The sequence below is a fragment of the Podarcis filfolensis genome, assembly GCF_964270895.1.
Source record: "Podarcis filfolensis genome assembly, chromosome: 1".
Classification (NCBI taxonomy): domain Eukaryota; kingdom Metazoa; phylum Chordata; class Lepidosauria; order Squamata; family Lacertidae; genus Podarcis; species Podarcis filfolensis.
This window is the reverse complement of record NC_139604.1, coordinates 100832153-100846928: the sequence shown is the minus strand read 5'-3', so window position 1 is coordinate 100846928 and position 14776 is coordinate 100832153. Positions and strand designations below refer to the sequence as shown.

General features: G+C 38.0%; 1 protein-coding gene across 5 annotated transcripts in view; it reads left to right on the top strand.

Moving 5' to 3' along the window:
- The window catches only part of STRN3 (striatin 3), a 43011-nt gene extending 29101 nt beyond the window's left edge, over nucleotides 1-13910 (top strand). For 3 of the 5 annotated variants that reach the window (XM_083612681.1, XM_083612680.1, XM_083612683.1), the window contains 10 exons: nucleotides 2217-2357; nucleotides 4739-4872; nucleotides 5628-5803; nucleotides 5905-5952; nucleotides 7061-7182; nucleotides 7910-8077; nucleotides 9152-9292; nucleotides 10996-11103; nucleotides 11961-12047; nucleotides 12243-13910. In XM_083612681.1, coding sequence (XP_083468807.1) covers nucleotides 2217-2357; nucleotides 4739-4872; nucleotides 5628-5803; nucleotides 5905-5952; nucleotides 7061-7182; nucleotides 7910-8077; nucleotides 9152-9292; nucleotides 10996-11103; nucleotides 11961-12047; nucleotides 12243-12412 — 1295 coding nt within the window. In that variant the 3' untranslated portion in view covers nucleotides 12413-13910. The remainder of the gene's footprint in view (nucleotides 1-2216; nucleotides 2358-4738; nucleotides 4873-5627; nucleotides 5804-5904; nucleotides 5953-7060; nucleotides 7183-7909; nucleotides 8078-9151; nucleotides 9293-10995; nucleotides 11104-11960; nucleotides 12048-12242) is intronic. The other 2 variants (XM_083612684.1, XM_083612682.1) reach the window with 1 other exon arrangement.
- The last annotated feature ends 866 nt before the right edge of the window (nucleotides 13911-14776 follow it).

Genomic DNA, 14776 nt, shown 5'->3' with positions numbered 1-14776 from the left:
GATGCAGCTACTAAAATAACTTCAGGCTTTTCAACAGAAAAAAAAATCAACAGGATGCATCTGATTTATTAAAAAAAAATGTCTTTATATAAAAATGCATATCCCTCCTTTTCCCAACAGAACCAAGGCAGCCAATACCACAAAGAATGCAACTGTACTAGAACAGTAATACAAAAATGGTTCTTCACATTCTGATTTGATCTCTACATAACAAATAGTTGGAACTTCCAGTGACTGCCTCTGAAAATGTTAATAGGTAGAAGATAGCATGATGCTATGTCAGTTCTATATTGATTTCAATGTGACAAGTGTTCATTTACACTCCTATTCTTGTTAGTGCTGTTCCCAGTACACTCTTGGAATTCAGAGAACATTCAGATGTGCCACATTTCCCAAGTAAAGATGACACCACTTCATAACACAGGGCTTCAGGTCTCCTTTAAGAATCATAGCAGTTACGGAGTTCCTGTCGTGGAACACAGTAATCTCTGTTTCTACCCATATCCAACATCATCTCTTTGTTCAGACAGAATTACTTTGAAGTGAGACCCACTTCAAATCCTTAGAAACTAGCATTTAGGGTATGATTGAGCACCCCCTGATTCTACCCACTCTGTAAAGTTCCTTTCCCTGTTTTGCCAGCATTCTTGCATTCTTTCTCCTGAGACAGTTGGCAACTGCCATAAGACTAGGCTGTGTGTTCTATTTACAACACAGACATGATTACTCAAGGTCCTGGTTTTAAAATGATTAGCACTTTAGAGTTTATAGCCTGCAGGATAGCACTCTGCAGCTCTCCTCTTGTTGATCTCACTGTTCAGATATGCTTACAGGTGTCTCTCAACTCCTTGTCCCAAGAGCAACTGTGTTCTTCCAAGTTTGTACTGTCCATCATTTTTTCTCAGTATAGAAGTGGAAAAAATCATATCTTGTATAGTCTCAGAAAAGTGCAGAGATGATAAAAGTTTCAATATTAGATAAAAGCATTAAAAGCTTGGTGAGGGTGGAAAGGCTTGGAAAGGGCTGTTCATAATTTTGGTCTAGTAACTAAAAGCTGATTTGTCTTTTGTCACTTAAACATACTGACAGTGGGAGGAGGCATGGACACGGGGTAAAAGTGAAAACTAGTGCAAAGAGGGACCACAAAATAGAAGTGAGTAGTAGTGTCATCAGAAATGGGGTTGGGAAGGTGAGAAGCGAACTTAGCAGTTGCATGGAGTAGGAAGGGGAATGTAGTGAGTTAATGTGGGGGGAATGGAAGGGGTGTTGGCAACCCTAGTATGTGCATATCTAGCACTTTTTAGAGTGTCAGTAAATGGCATGGTCCTTTATTTCGCTTTGTGTAGAATAACTCCATCTTTTGTAATATAAGGACATTGTGTTTTATTTAGTGGTAAAACTTGGATGCGTAGGGATCTTGAAGTGAAAAGAGTAGTTTTAGAATTTATTGAGAAATTTATTTATTGTAATGAAGGACTTGTGGTTACCTGGCTAAGAAGAAGAGCTGGTAGTTCTGTTGGCCAAAAACAGACTGAGGAGACTCCACCTCCTATCTCTCTGATTTTCAATCTATGATTATGGTTTATTATTTATGAAAGTTTCTTTGGAGATTCTGCACTCATTTTAGTTTAAAGCACTTTATAGGCCAGAGTATTAATTTGAAGTCAACTTTCCAGATACAATAATTATTTTATAAAATTTCTTACAACTGATAAATGAATATTTTTAAATTGCCCAATTACCTATTTAAAAACACAAAAGGGGAAAGTTAACAGTTTGTTGCCTCCCAGCCACCTATTCACCTTTACTTTTGTCCCTTCTTTTGGTAAAGTTTGTTCTTTCTTGGTGATGCTAGCTTTTAATATAAATACTGGATTTTTTTGTCAATATATAATTAATATGCATTTGTTCAAGGATTACATTCTTAGGGAATTCAAACATTCAAGCTTCTCTTTTATCTTAAGCACAGCAAATAGCAATTACACAAATAACAAGTTGGAATTCTTTAAAAAAGAGATCTTAATTCATTTTCCAACACAACATCATGTAAATACACACACACACACACACACACACACACACACACACTCCATCATGTGTCTTATAACGAGATTACATTCAAACAATAATATTGATTAGCAAACTGGGCATGTAAATGGCTGTCAGGTCAAGCGGTGGCAATCAAATGAACCTTTGCTGCTGACATTAATTTACAGGGGTCAACAGGACTAAACTGCACGACATGATAGCTGATCTGGGCGATGATGAGCTACCCCACATCCCTTCAGGAGTCATTAATCAATCTAGGTCACCCTCTTCTAGAATGACTGATCATGAAGGTGCAAGAGCAGAGGAAGGTACAACAAATTCACCTACTTATTTTATTTTTAGAAGGTTTTCTTTTAAAACCACACTTGTATAGCCCCTCCAAACCCATTTAGATGCCATTGTTGCTGGGCAACATGGATTTGCAAAAGAATACCACTTTAGTCCTTTAGCTTTTTTGTCTTGTATAACAGAAATCAATACCCAGATTTTGTATGTTTACTTGATTATAAAGCTTAATAATATAACAGTGGTGCGTAGCAAATATTAAGCAGCAATAAGGTAAATTGGTAAATGATACCCTTCTCTGAAGTTTTATTAATTCTACTTTATTGAGAATATTTTTTTAAAAAAATCTGTCCTTATCTAAACATATTGCACCAGTGTTGAGTGGAAATTATTTTGTGCTTTGCTCACCACCTGAAATAAAATGCTGTTAGCTCAGCATTTTAGCGTTGGTAATCAAATCCTATCTTAAGGACAGTTCTATCTTAAAAATTAAAAAAATGAGGTTTTCCTTCATATTCATGTGTTGGCCATGCAAAACCCTTAGTATGTGGTGTTTGAACAAGGTTTGTGCTTATGCACTGTTACTGCTAGTTGTCCTGGACCCTTTAGTATTGACAGCAAAAGTTGTATGTGCAAATGGTACATCATGGGAATCAGTTCTCTTCTAAAGATGCACAGAACTACCTTGAAGCAACCCAGCCTGATCCTTTAAAAACTAAAAGAAATTAGGAAATAAACCATTGGAAGGAGGTAGTCATTTTAATGTAGTGCAGCTGGATGCATCAGTTTATATACATAGATGGATTGGATGTGTGACTTCATTCTCTCACTAGAGTGCAGCATTCCTGCACTTTATGTTGGAATTTTATTCTTTTGGCAAGCTGCAAGCTGCATAATGTGGAAAACAGCATGTTGTTTTGAGCATTGCCTTCCTTTCCCACTGCTAGTTGTATAGTCTGTTAATAGCAACAGTAGATTTTTAAAGTTTTGTTTTCTTTTTACTGTGTCTGATTCTCCTGGTTATTTTGTTCATTTACTTCTGCTAGAACTTCAGTACCAGGAAAATACAAACTTGACAAAATTTAGAGAATGCCAGAGACTTCCTCATATTGTAGATAATCAATGTATTCATTCTAAAAATAAATAATTATTAAATCGCTTGGTCTAAATAACAATTGTGCGTGCTTTGAAGACTGATTCCTTCAGATTTGGAAGTAGAGAAAAGTCTGTAGGATAGGTAGCCTGATGATGTCTGCTTTTGAAAGTAAAGATACAAAGAAAACTAAAATTGAAAATGTGACATTATGGAATGTTATGTTGGTCCAAAAGCAGGTTAAATTCTCTTAAAAGAAAACAATTTTCTGAAATTGTAAATACATTTGAAAGCGCCACTTCACTGATTTTTAGCAAACTATTGAAAAATAAGGTAGGAATTAGTGAGGAAATCTGGTGGAATGCTGTTCCACTTGAAAACGGCTTTTGCTTGGGGGCGGGGAGCATATGCTAACCTAAGAGAAAAGGAGTGATTGTCTCTGATTTTCCCTTTCCCTTTCAGCCCCCACGGCCACCTTCCATGCTATTCTGGAGGGTCCCCCAACCCTCTGGAAAAGTTTTTTTGGGGGGTGCAGGGGGCTGAAGTAGGAAGGGACAACTGAAGAAAATTCCTATCCCCTTCTCTTAATATAGCATGTGCTGGATTTAAAGCCATTTCACTTCTACTGAATTTCACCCTAGGCTTAAATGAGTGAATGCCTCTTCATCTTATCTCTTAATAATCAAGTACAGACACTGTTCATTTGCCCTATTAAAACAAATGAAAACATGATTTTTAAAAATATTCAGTGAGGCAGTAGTTTGGTAATTCTGTCCATGCCTTCTTAAGAAGTAAGTCCATTGAGTTCAGTGGGACTTACTCAGAGGGATTACATTGTTTATAGGATTGCAACTATTTTATATTTTCAGTGAAAGGTTATTTGAGGGGGGAAAGGCACAAATTTCATTTTGAATAACAGTGCATAATGGCATGTTTGAAAAGGTAAGTGAATATTAAACGAAACTGAAACAGCTCTGATGCAATATTTATCTCTTGCTTATTCATGGTCATTAGTAATCAATAAAACAGATCAGTAAAATTATACTCAAAAGGGGAATCAATGTGTGGAAAGGGAAACAAAAAAATTACAGCATTATTATAGTTACAGATGTTAGTGACTACAAATATGTAAGAAGGGATTTATTAGTAGATACCATGTTTTACTGATGAAATTTAACATGTAACTGTAAATGTGCCAATGCAAAATATACTCATTTTGGGGAATCGTTGAGCTTTAATTCTTGGTTCTTATTAAAATCTTACCAATTCTGAATCTCCAGATCATAATAAACTATTTTTTGTCTCTTGTAGCTGAGCCAATTACGTTTCCATCTGGAGGGGGCAAGTCATTTATTATGGGTTCAGATGACGTTTTGTTAAGTGTTCTGGGCCTTGGGGACCTTGCAGACTTGACTGTAGCTAATGATGCAGATTACAGTTACGATGTAAGTACAACTTTATTTTAAAATAGATCTAGCAGTAGTACATTCTTAGAATGTTCCACATAATGTAGGTCTATAGCTATGCACCATGCATATTATTTCATATGATTATTATAAATAGGTCTCCACAATAAAATGTATTAATGACACACACCAGATAAGATTCTTGTAAAATCAACAAGAAACTTACTGTAGTTGGCATTTAACGACAGTATATTTGTGGTATTTACATTGTTTCCAGTGCATCCCGAAAAAGTTTTTATAAACAGAATCCTTAAAAAGGTAGCAAGACACATACATAGACTGAGATGATGTGAAAGAAAGATGACTCAGGTATGATGTATTGTGTTGTAATAAAGATAGAAATTAGGGGAGGAGAAGGAAGATGGGATATGGAAGTTTGTCTTCTTTAACCATCAGAAATCCTCTAGGTAGCTTGTGTTTACTAAAACTTCAGGAGGCTGTCATAAATCCTCAACATTTTCTATACAAGCAGCAAATTTAGAAAAAACCTGCTTTCAAAATGAAAAAAAAATACGTTATCTGTATTCTTATAAAAATGCAAGAGTTGGTACTGAAGGTCATTCCACAGCATTGCAATGCAATCCTAGCAGAACAGATTCCTTGATAACATTTATTGGACTTATGCTTCAATTTGTGTTCTGTGAAACATGTGGCAATTAAGAGCCCACAGCCGACAAGCTTTTAGCTGTGTGCCTCTCTTACTTAGATGTTAACAATATGCATTCTTACTTTAGCTGCCAGCCAACAAAGATGCCTTTCGGAAAACATGGAATCCTAAGTATACGCTACGCAGCCACTTCGATGGAGTGCGGGCATTAGCTTTTCATCCTGTAGAGCCTGTGCTGGTTACGGCCTCTGAGGACCATACCCTAAAACTCTGGAACTTGCAAAAGACAGTTCCTGCCAAAAAGCAAGTATACATTTAGATACTGTTGAGAGAAATTGCTGGAAGTTTCATATTGGGGGAGATCAATTATGCTGACCTCTTTATTTCTGACACCTTTCTTACAGGAGTGCCTCTTTAGATGTGGAACCTATCTACACATTTAGAGCCCATATGTAAGTATCGCCATGTTCTCAAATTTACATTCCACAGGCAGACCACTGCTGGTACACCTAGAGCAAACTATGGTTAGCGCTCAGGGTTTGTCTGGAGCGAGGTGCTAGTTGTGTCACTGCTGCTTCCTGTGAGATAGAGGAGGAGGGGCAAGGTTGGCTTGGTGCAGATGCACCAACAGGAGCACCAGATTGACTTTGCCAAGGTGCTTGTGCTGACAGCCACCTTAGCCCCGCCCCTGTCTTCCAGTAAGTAGCAGTGATGCAACCAACCAGAGATCTGTTGAGTGATGCCATCGCACCATGCTGTTCACTACTGGTTATGGTTATGGTTATGAAGGGTTAAAAGAAAAGTTGAGGTGACAATATAATGTAAGATGTGTTTGTTCCCTTGTTTCTGATAAATGGAGTACAGTCATACCTCGGGTTAAATATGCTTTGGGTTGAGCGTTTTCAGGTTGTGTTCTGTGGCGACCTGGAAGTAACGGAACGGGTTACTTCCAGGTTTCGCTGCTTGCACATGCGCAGATGCTCAAAATGACGTCACACGCAGAAGCAGCGAACCGTGGCACACGCAGACGCAGGTTGTGTTCTGCTCAGGATGCAAATGGGGCTCTGGAACAGATCCCGTTCGCATCCAGAGGTACCACTGTATGGTACCACATGCTATGTGGTGGGACGAAATAAGGAGATGTTGTGTATTAAGAATGGAAGCAGCTTTTTGTATGTGCTGGTAACTTGCTGTTCTCTCTCATAATTGTAACTTTTCAAGTGAGTTTGTTAAATTACTAATCATACTTAAAGTTCTTAGCTGTTCCTAAGTTCTTACCTTAGTTGAGTTTCTGTTTTCCTAAATGAGCACCTTATGTGTCCTTAGTATCTATTCTGTTAATAGTTCCAATTGTACTACTAATAGGATTTTTCCTCTCGAATCTTTCATATTTTAATGCTGATTCTTAGCTTTTGTACTATTTAACAAAATTGTAAGGTTACCAGCAAGTATGTGTGTTTAAAAGTGTAATTTTGATATTCTACTCAGGCTTTGATATTTAAAACAATAAAGCAAAATTGACTTTGGTATTTAATCTACTGCTTTTGTGTTTTAAAACAGTGGACCTGTATTATCATTGGCAGTTAGTTCCAATGGAGAGCAGTGTTTTAGTGGTGGAATAGATGCAACTATACAATGGTGGAACATGCCTAGCCCAAATGTGGATCCTTATGATACATATGGTAAGCATTATTTAAATATGTCATAATGTAGTTTAATCCACTTAGGTTGTTTCTGCAGTGATCCAACTGTGAGGTTTCCAATGCATGGACAACTGTGGTCAAGCTATGCTGATCCAGGAACAGCTATAGTTATCCAAACAATTAAAATTGGTGAAAGGCACTCCTAGCCACGAAGGACACCTCTGCCTGCAGTGGCAATGCTGGATCCCATCTAGGCAGGCAGCTTTCCAACTTCCTTGATGTGGGAACTTAATTGCTCACCCACAGAGTCTCAGTCTTGCCAGGAGTCAGACTCTTCTTTTTTAGCCCTCATCTAGTCCACCATTGTATTCAGACAACAGTCCAGGGCCTTCTCAGCTGTTCCCAATCAGATGTTAGTGAGAAATAGAGTTCGGTATCATCAGCATACTGATGACACTTTGCTCCAGTGACCACTCCCATTGGAGTTAAATAGCATTGGAGACAGTTTGGTGCCCTGTGGCATCCCATAGCTCAAAAGCCTAGGTAGGACCAGAGTAGCACTCATCCAGTGCTGCTTCCTGAAGCCATCTGTGGAGAGAAGAAATAAGATCAGTTATTATGACTATATAATTTGGAATCTCACAACAAATTGATAGATTATCCACACAGATTTGCATTATAAGAACCCATACATCTTTTGGGATGCTGGTTAGAAATACTCAAAAGATTGACTAATTAATTTTGTTTTTCTTTTTTTTTTCTAAAGAGCCAAACGTTCTAGCTGGCACATTAATTGCTCACACGGATGCGGTCTGGGGTCTTGCTTATAGCGGTATAAAGAATCACTTACTATCTTGCTCAGCAGATGGCAGTATTAGATTATGGAATCCACCGGAAAAAGTGCCCTGCATTTGCACTTACAATGGAAATAGAGGTGAGCTGTGAGGTTTTCTATCTGTTAACAAAGGTTAAGTTTAAAAGAAAATATTTTTGTAAACATACACACACACACACACACACACACACACACACACACACACACACACACAGCCAAGAAACAGTATTTCTAGAAGCAAATCACTGGGCACCACAGTTCAAGAAGGACACTGACAAACTGGAACGTGTCCAGAGGAGGGCAACCAAAATGGTCAAAGGCCTGGAAACGATGCCTTATGAGGAACGGCTAAGAGAGCTGGGCATGTTTAGCCTGGAGAAGAGGAGGTTAAGGGGTGATATGATAGCCATGTTCAAATATATAAAAGGATGTCACATAGAGGAGGGAGAAAGGTTGTTTTCTGCTGCTCCAGAGAAGCGGACACGGAGCAATGGATCCAAACTACAAGAAAGAAGATTCCACCTAAACATTAGGAAGAACTTCCTGACAGTAAGAGCTGTTTGACAGTGGAATTTGCTGCCAAGGAGTGTGGTGGAGTCTCCTTCTTTGGAGGTCTTTAAGCAGAGGCTTGACAACCATATGTCAGGAGTGCTCTGATGGTGTTTCCTGCTTGGCAGGGGGTTGGACTCGATGGCCCTTGTGGTCTCTTCCAACTCTATGATTCTATGATTCTATGAAATCTAAAGTTCATAACAGCGGGTAATGATAATAGTCTAGACACCTGTGTTTCCTTTAACTCCAAGTCCTTTTGGTTTTTGTCTGTTTTTTTTAATGGTTTGTTTGTTTATTGAAAAATCTAAATAATTTCCTTTCATTGTATTTTCTATTGCTCTGGCTGGCTAACAACAAATAAACCAATAAAATCACATTATGATCCCTGAATCCAAGCCATTTTATTTCGGATGGCAGTTATACTTGGAAGCAACATAAATTGCTTTAAAATAAATATAGCTTGGTGTATGAAGTTGTTTTTTTTTTTTAAAAAAAGAGCAGTACATTGACTTTAATTATTATATTTATCTTTGAGTAAATTAATTATCTTAGAAACTTAAATTGTATGTAGAAGTATTTCTCTTAACAGATTCATTGTTCATTCTTTTCTTTCGGCTCCAGAGTATGGAGTACCCACATCAGTTGACTTTATAGGTTGTGATCCTGCTCATATGGTGACATCATTTAGCACTGGCAACACCGTCATCTATGATTTGGAAACATCCCAGGCACTGGTAATGCTTTCATCACAGACTGATTCTGGTAAGCAAAAGAGGTTCTTTACTGCTCTTTTTATCACTTTTGCAGCTGGGACTTTATCTTACAAGGCCAAGGTGTAATATAAAAATAGGAAAATATTTTTCTTCAAATGGATATTTTACATCAGTGAAATATGTGTACAGAAATCCTGGGGAGGTTCAGCTGAAGTAGTTCAGTGATGCCACAGTTTTTGTTCTTACCAGATATTTGCTTGCCACCGTATTATTTGTTAAATTTCTACCCTTCCCTTCCTTTCAAAGGAGCCCAGGGTGACTGTAAACATTTCAATTAAAAATAATCTAAAAACATATTCAAAACATGTGAAAGCATCTCAGAACTTCTGAAAATGTATGAACATTCACATACCCTCACAACTAATAATTTCACAGTTGCCAGGAACACTATCTTTCTGCCATCAAATGCCTGGTAAACAGGAATATTTTTAAGTTCCTCTGGTGGTGTTGAATTTGGTTCTGGGAAGCTTTGTTTTAAATCCTGCCTCAACTGTGTGAACTTACTGGGAGGTCTTGAAAGTTACCATCAGCAAGTCCCCATGTGTAAAATGGAAGAATTAGGATGAACTGCTTCAAAGAAGAATGGCGAGGACAAACAAGATTTTTTAAAAAACCACATTTCACTTGCCAGATAAAAAGTCATTGATGTCTTTTTGCTGACATGTTCACCCAGACCTCTTCAAGTAAGGAGATGCCTAATGAAAGCTGCTTCTTAAAATGTTCATTTCAAGTAGTACAAGTGCCAGTGTTACACATCTGCTCATCCACTTTTTCTTCATTGCCCATACCCCAGAAATCTTTGCTAAAATAGTACATGAGCGCCCCAAAACTAGGGCCATAATCAGTTTGATTAAAGCAAGCGTTGGCAAGCATGGTTTATTAGAAGTTCTGTGTCAGAGTAATAGTAGTTCAGTTGCAAAACAATCAAACCATCATATACACTGGTCTGTGTGGGTGAGGATGGTTTAGATGGAGCAGAGGCGTCCCTCTACTCATCTCTCTCGCTGGTCTTCTGCTGTACATAGAGGAGGGGTTCCAAGGCCAGTGGAGTTTAGCAGAAATGGGGCATTCTGAGAGAGGGGGACTGAGCCATTATTGTTTCACTTGAAACTTGACCGCTGCTCCAGCCTGAAGCTTCTGCAGGGATCAGGCTCAATCGTCCTGCCCTCCCACCTTTTGCTTCGCCATAAATGACTGAACTGCAGATGTGGTGGCGGCAGCTCAACTACTCCACAAAACTCCACTGACAATGGGTAGGGATAGTCGTGGTATGTCCTCTGGCTCAAATTTTCTTTCCTCCCATTTCTTTCTGGGGTGGGGGAGATGAAAAGCTTCCACTTCTAGTTTCTTGGCAAACCATCATTTGGCATCTTTTGTCTTGCTATAAGCGGAAGAGTCCAGTCTCTTCCGATTGTGTGCAAAGGAGGGGAACACGAGAGCCTGAGGCTTGCTGTTGCTCGTTCTCATAGCAACAACCCAGCCCCCACTTTTCCTGAATTGGAGCCAGTTTTGTCTTCGAATCCATCCTTTGACATACATGCAAACTCCCATAAGAAGCTAGAGTGACAGGGATAACTTGTGGAGATTAGATAGATAGATAGATAGATAGATAGATAGATATGCACCAAACATGTTAACTGAATTCATTGTGATTCCTTCCTCCTCTGATTGTCATCTCTATTGTGTTCTCAGGTTTACAATCAAACAATCACATTAACAGGGTAGTAAGTCACCCAACACTCCCTGTAACAATAACAGCTCATGAAGATAGACACATCAAGTTTTTTGACAATAAAACGGGTAAGGAAATGAAAATGCCCTTCTTCCTTTTCGTCAGCATCCTGCCAATTCCTCTGATACTTTTCTTATGCTCCTGCTTGTTCTATAGATTCTCCTCTCTGTCAGTCATCCCTCCTTTAGTCTGGGACATTTGGGTCTTCTTTCAGCCTTCCCCACCTAATCCCCAGTTTCCCAAATCCTCCACTGGAATGTTGTGATCACAGCAGCTCAAGACAGTGGCTGAGGTGCAGCGGGGGGATGGTGGGGATGGCAAGCCTATGTTTATTCCTTTAAGATTGAAGTTAAAAGTATTTTATCTTTCACTGCTGTAGCGGGGAAATAGCTGGAGCTAGAATTGGCATCAGGAAATAGGAGCTGCAGATGGGATTAGTCTGTTGCCCCAAATTGAGAAGCATATCCCTGTCTCCATTATTCTGTTCTAGCCCTCCTGGATTCTGTACTTTGTGCAGCTTCAGTGACTGGGAATTATTTTCAATAAGTTATTGGCTTGGTGTTTCCTATGTTTGTTCTTGCTTTTTGCAAATCTATTAATAGCTGTTTAACCTTCTCAATCGAGTGTGTCAACTTGCCTTCAAGTGGGATTCATAAAGAATTGGCAATCAGAAACAAAATTACTATGATAATGAAGACTCTAAAAGTCATATGCCATCCCTTTAACATAATCGTTTTAAAACTGTTACTGATTTAAGGGCAAATGTTTATGCCTTTCTGTGACCTTCCTTGAAGCACCTAGCAGGCCACCATTGGAAACAGAATGCTGAGCTGGATGGAAACCTGTTCTGATCCAACAATGCAGTATTTTTGTTTCTTAAGGTTGAATCCTTGGTAACTGTTACATGTTCTTTAATTGCTGTTAGGTAAAATGATCCATTCTATGGTTGCTCACTTGGACGCTGTCACAAGTTTAGCTGTGGACCCTAATGGAATCTACTTGATGTCTGGAAGTAAGTCTATTGTATTTTAATATTCTGTTGGAAGCCGCCCAGAGTGGCTGGGGAAACCCAGCCAGATGGGCGGGGTATAAATAAATTGTTGTTGTTGTTGTTATCAGCAATGTCTCCTGTATTGCTAGCGGATCTTGTTGTATTGTGTATTTAGCTATGTCTGAAATCCTGACCCTTGTTTTTCTCTTCATTCAGGTCATGACTGCTCTATTAGGTTGTGGAATTTGGACAGCAAAACGTGTGTGCAAGAAATAACAGCCCATAGGAAAAAGCTGGATGAATCCATTTATGACGTAGCTTTTCATCCATCGAAAGCATATATTGCCAGTGCAGGAGCCGATGCCCTTGCCAAAGTATTTGTGTGACATAACAAAGCAAACCTGCATCTCATGTAGCAGGTTTGCCTGGACGAAAAGAGGGAATGCATCACTGCCATCACTGAGACGGTTACTGATGAGACACTACATGTGACCAGCCTCAGCAGAGACTGTGTGTTTGGGGCAGATTTAAATTGGTCAAATCACGATCTCGTGAATAACGCTGGGCTGATTCATTTAACTGTAATTACTGTATTTTTGAAAGGAAAAAAAAAAGCAAACCAGTATTTGTAGCCTTGACTGGATATGGACTGAGCGTTTGTCTGTTATTTAGGTGTGTCTTTAAACGAACGTGGAGTCAGATCTTATTAAAGACTTTTATTTTGGACTCTGTGTGCTGCCTTAGGGTTAGGAATGTGGTGCTCTTGTTGGGGGAGTGAGCTCCAAGAGTAGCTTTCTTTGCATCTCTTAGTATCTTCACTTATCAGTCAAATGCCACAGATTCCCCTTTTAAACTTTTATTTTGCTTTAAAGAAAAAGGAATTAACTTAAAATATTTAGCATTAGTTGCACAAAATATTTGGATAAAAGTCTAGTTTTTATATGTCTTTTATATATTTAGCCTGTCACAACAGTGCTCAAGATTGTATGGATGATGTTTTTTCTGCATTATAGGACCCGAAACCCCAGAGATCTTGCTGGCCCGCTGCCCTGTAACAATACCGTTTCCTTTGTTATCTAATGAAGCTCAACTAAGTCCTTTCATAAGGATGCTAATTCATCATCATTGCATAACTGGCTTCCTAAAGGACTGTAAAGAATTGTGTAAGCGAAACACAAAGGAACTAAGTACCCCCAGCCCTCCCAATGAACTTTTAAAATTAATCTTGGCATCCTATCACTATGTGATATTTTGTACATCTTAACTGTATTTACGAGATTATTTATCAAGGATTACCCATCTGGCTAATGGCCTATTATTTATTTCATTTTTGTTGGTCTTTATATTCTTTTTATGTAGCGTATCAAGGGGCCCTGTATATCTATTATGGCACTCTTCGAACAGTCTAAAATAGATTAAAAATGGGACATGTAATAGTTTTAAAAGTTAGACAGACTTTTTCCAGTTAAGTGTCTGGAGTAAAGTTGATTCCAGGAAGTCATTTCAGAACTTTTGGAGTGAAAATGTTTTATTTGCGGTTCAAATAGAATGCAAAAGTAGTTGAATCAAGAGTCAGAAATTGGCTGTGTTTGGAATAGTTATTCTCTGCTTTGATTTGTTTTTTTCGGATGTGCTTCAGTTTATGGTGTAACAAAAAGATTTTGTTTGTGTAACTGCATGATTAAGACAATAAAGTATTTTTTCTAGTCTTCCACAAAAATCTTTCTGATCAGTTTGCAAGTTTTGATGAGTTTTGTAAGTTTTCTGTTTTACAAACTATGAATCAGCAAATTTTTAAGATTGTACAACATAGCAAAAGTACAGCTGTTTAAAAAAATAATGTATATAAAATGCATATAATAAATACTAAATGGTGTACCTGTATGTTACTGTTGGGTATATTTTGTGTTGCAGAGTTTTAAGTGTCGTTTTATTCTCCAAGTAATTAGGAAAGGAAGGTTTAAATTTTAACAAAACTATCGCTTTGCACATTTTAATAAACTGCATTGCTTTAAAGACTTGTAATATTTATCAACAGTTTCAACTGTGCCACTCCCTTATAAGAACCAGTTTCAAGAACAAATAGTGATTTGTATTTTAAAAATGGGAAACACAATGGCAGGGCAGCTTGTATTTTTTTAAATGAGAATATTGTCAAGCAATGGCATTAGAGTCAAATTTGAAAGCAAATCGGTTCAATTCTTCACATGCCTGCTCAGAAGTAAGCCCCACTGAGTTCACTGAGGCAGACGACTAGGATTACAGTTTTAGATATTTGATTTTACAATCTTAAAGCAATCTTGTGTTTATTCTTTATCATCTACAATTAATGAAATCATTGTGCCTTTACTCTAAAAGGTAGATGATACTAAGTAGCACACTTTTGAGTGTAAAACTTTCCATTTAATGACAGACTAGATTCTTAAAACACAGATTTTGAGTGGTTTTTCCATGCCTATTCCGCCCCAAAAATTATAATCATAAGATGATTGTTTCTGTAACTGTTCATGGCAAAGCAGTTCATAGAACCTTTGTGTGCCATTCATTTAACCTTGTAACATGTCTTTCTTCCATAAATTGCTTCTACAAATGGACCCATTCTTTAAAGAGAAAATCGGCACAATACAAACTAAGAATGGGTGGCAACATGTTTCTTGAATTAGTTGCTAAGCACATCATTGGAAAATGTTCTTATAATGGGTGGTATCTTGTGTTTCCATGTTTTACAATTAGATTAGCAGAGAGAATGT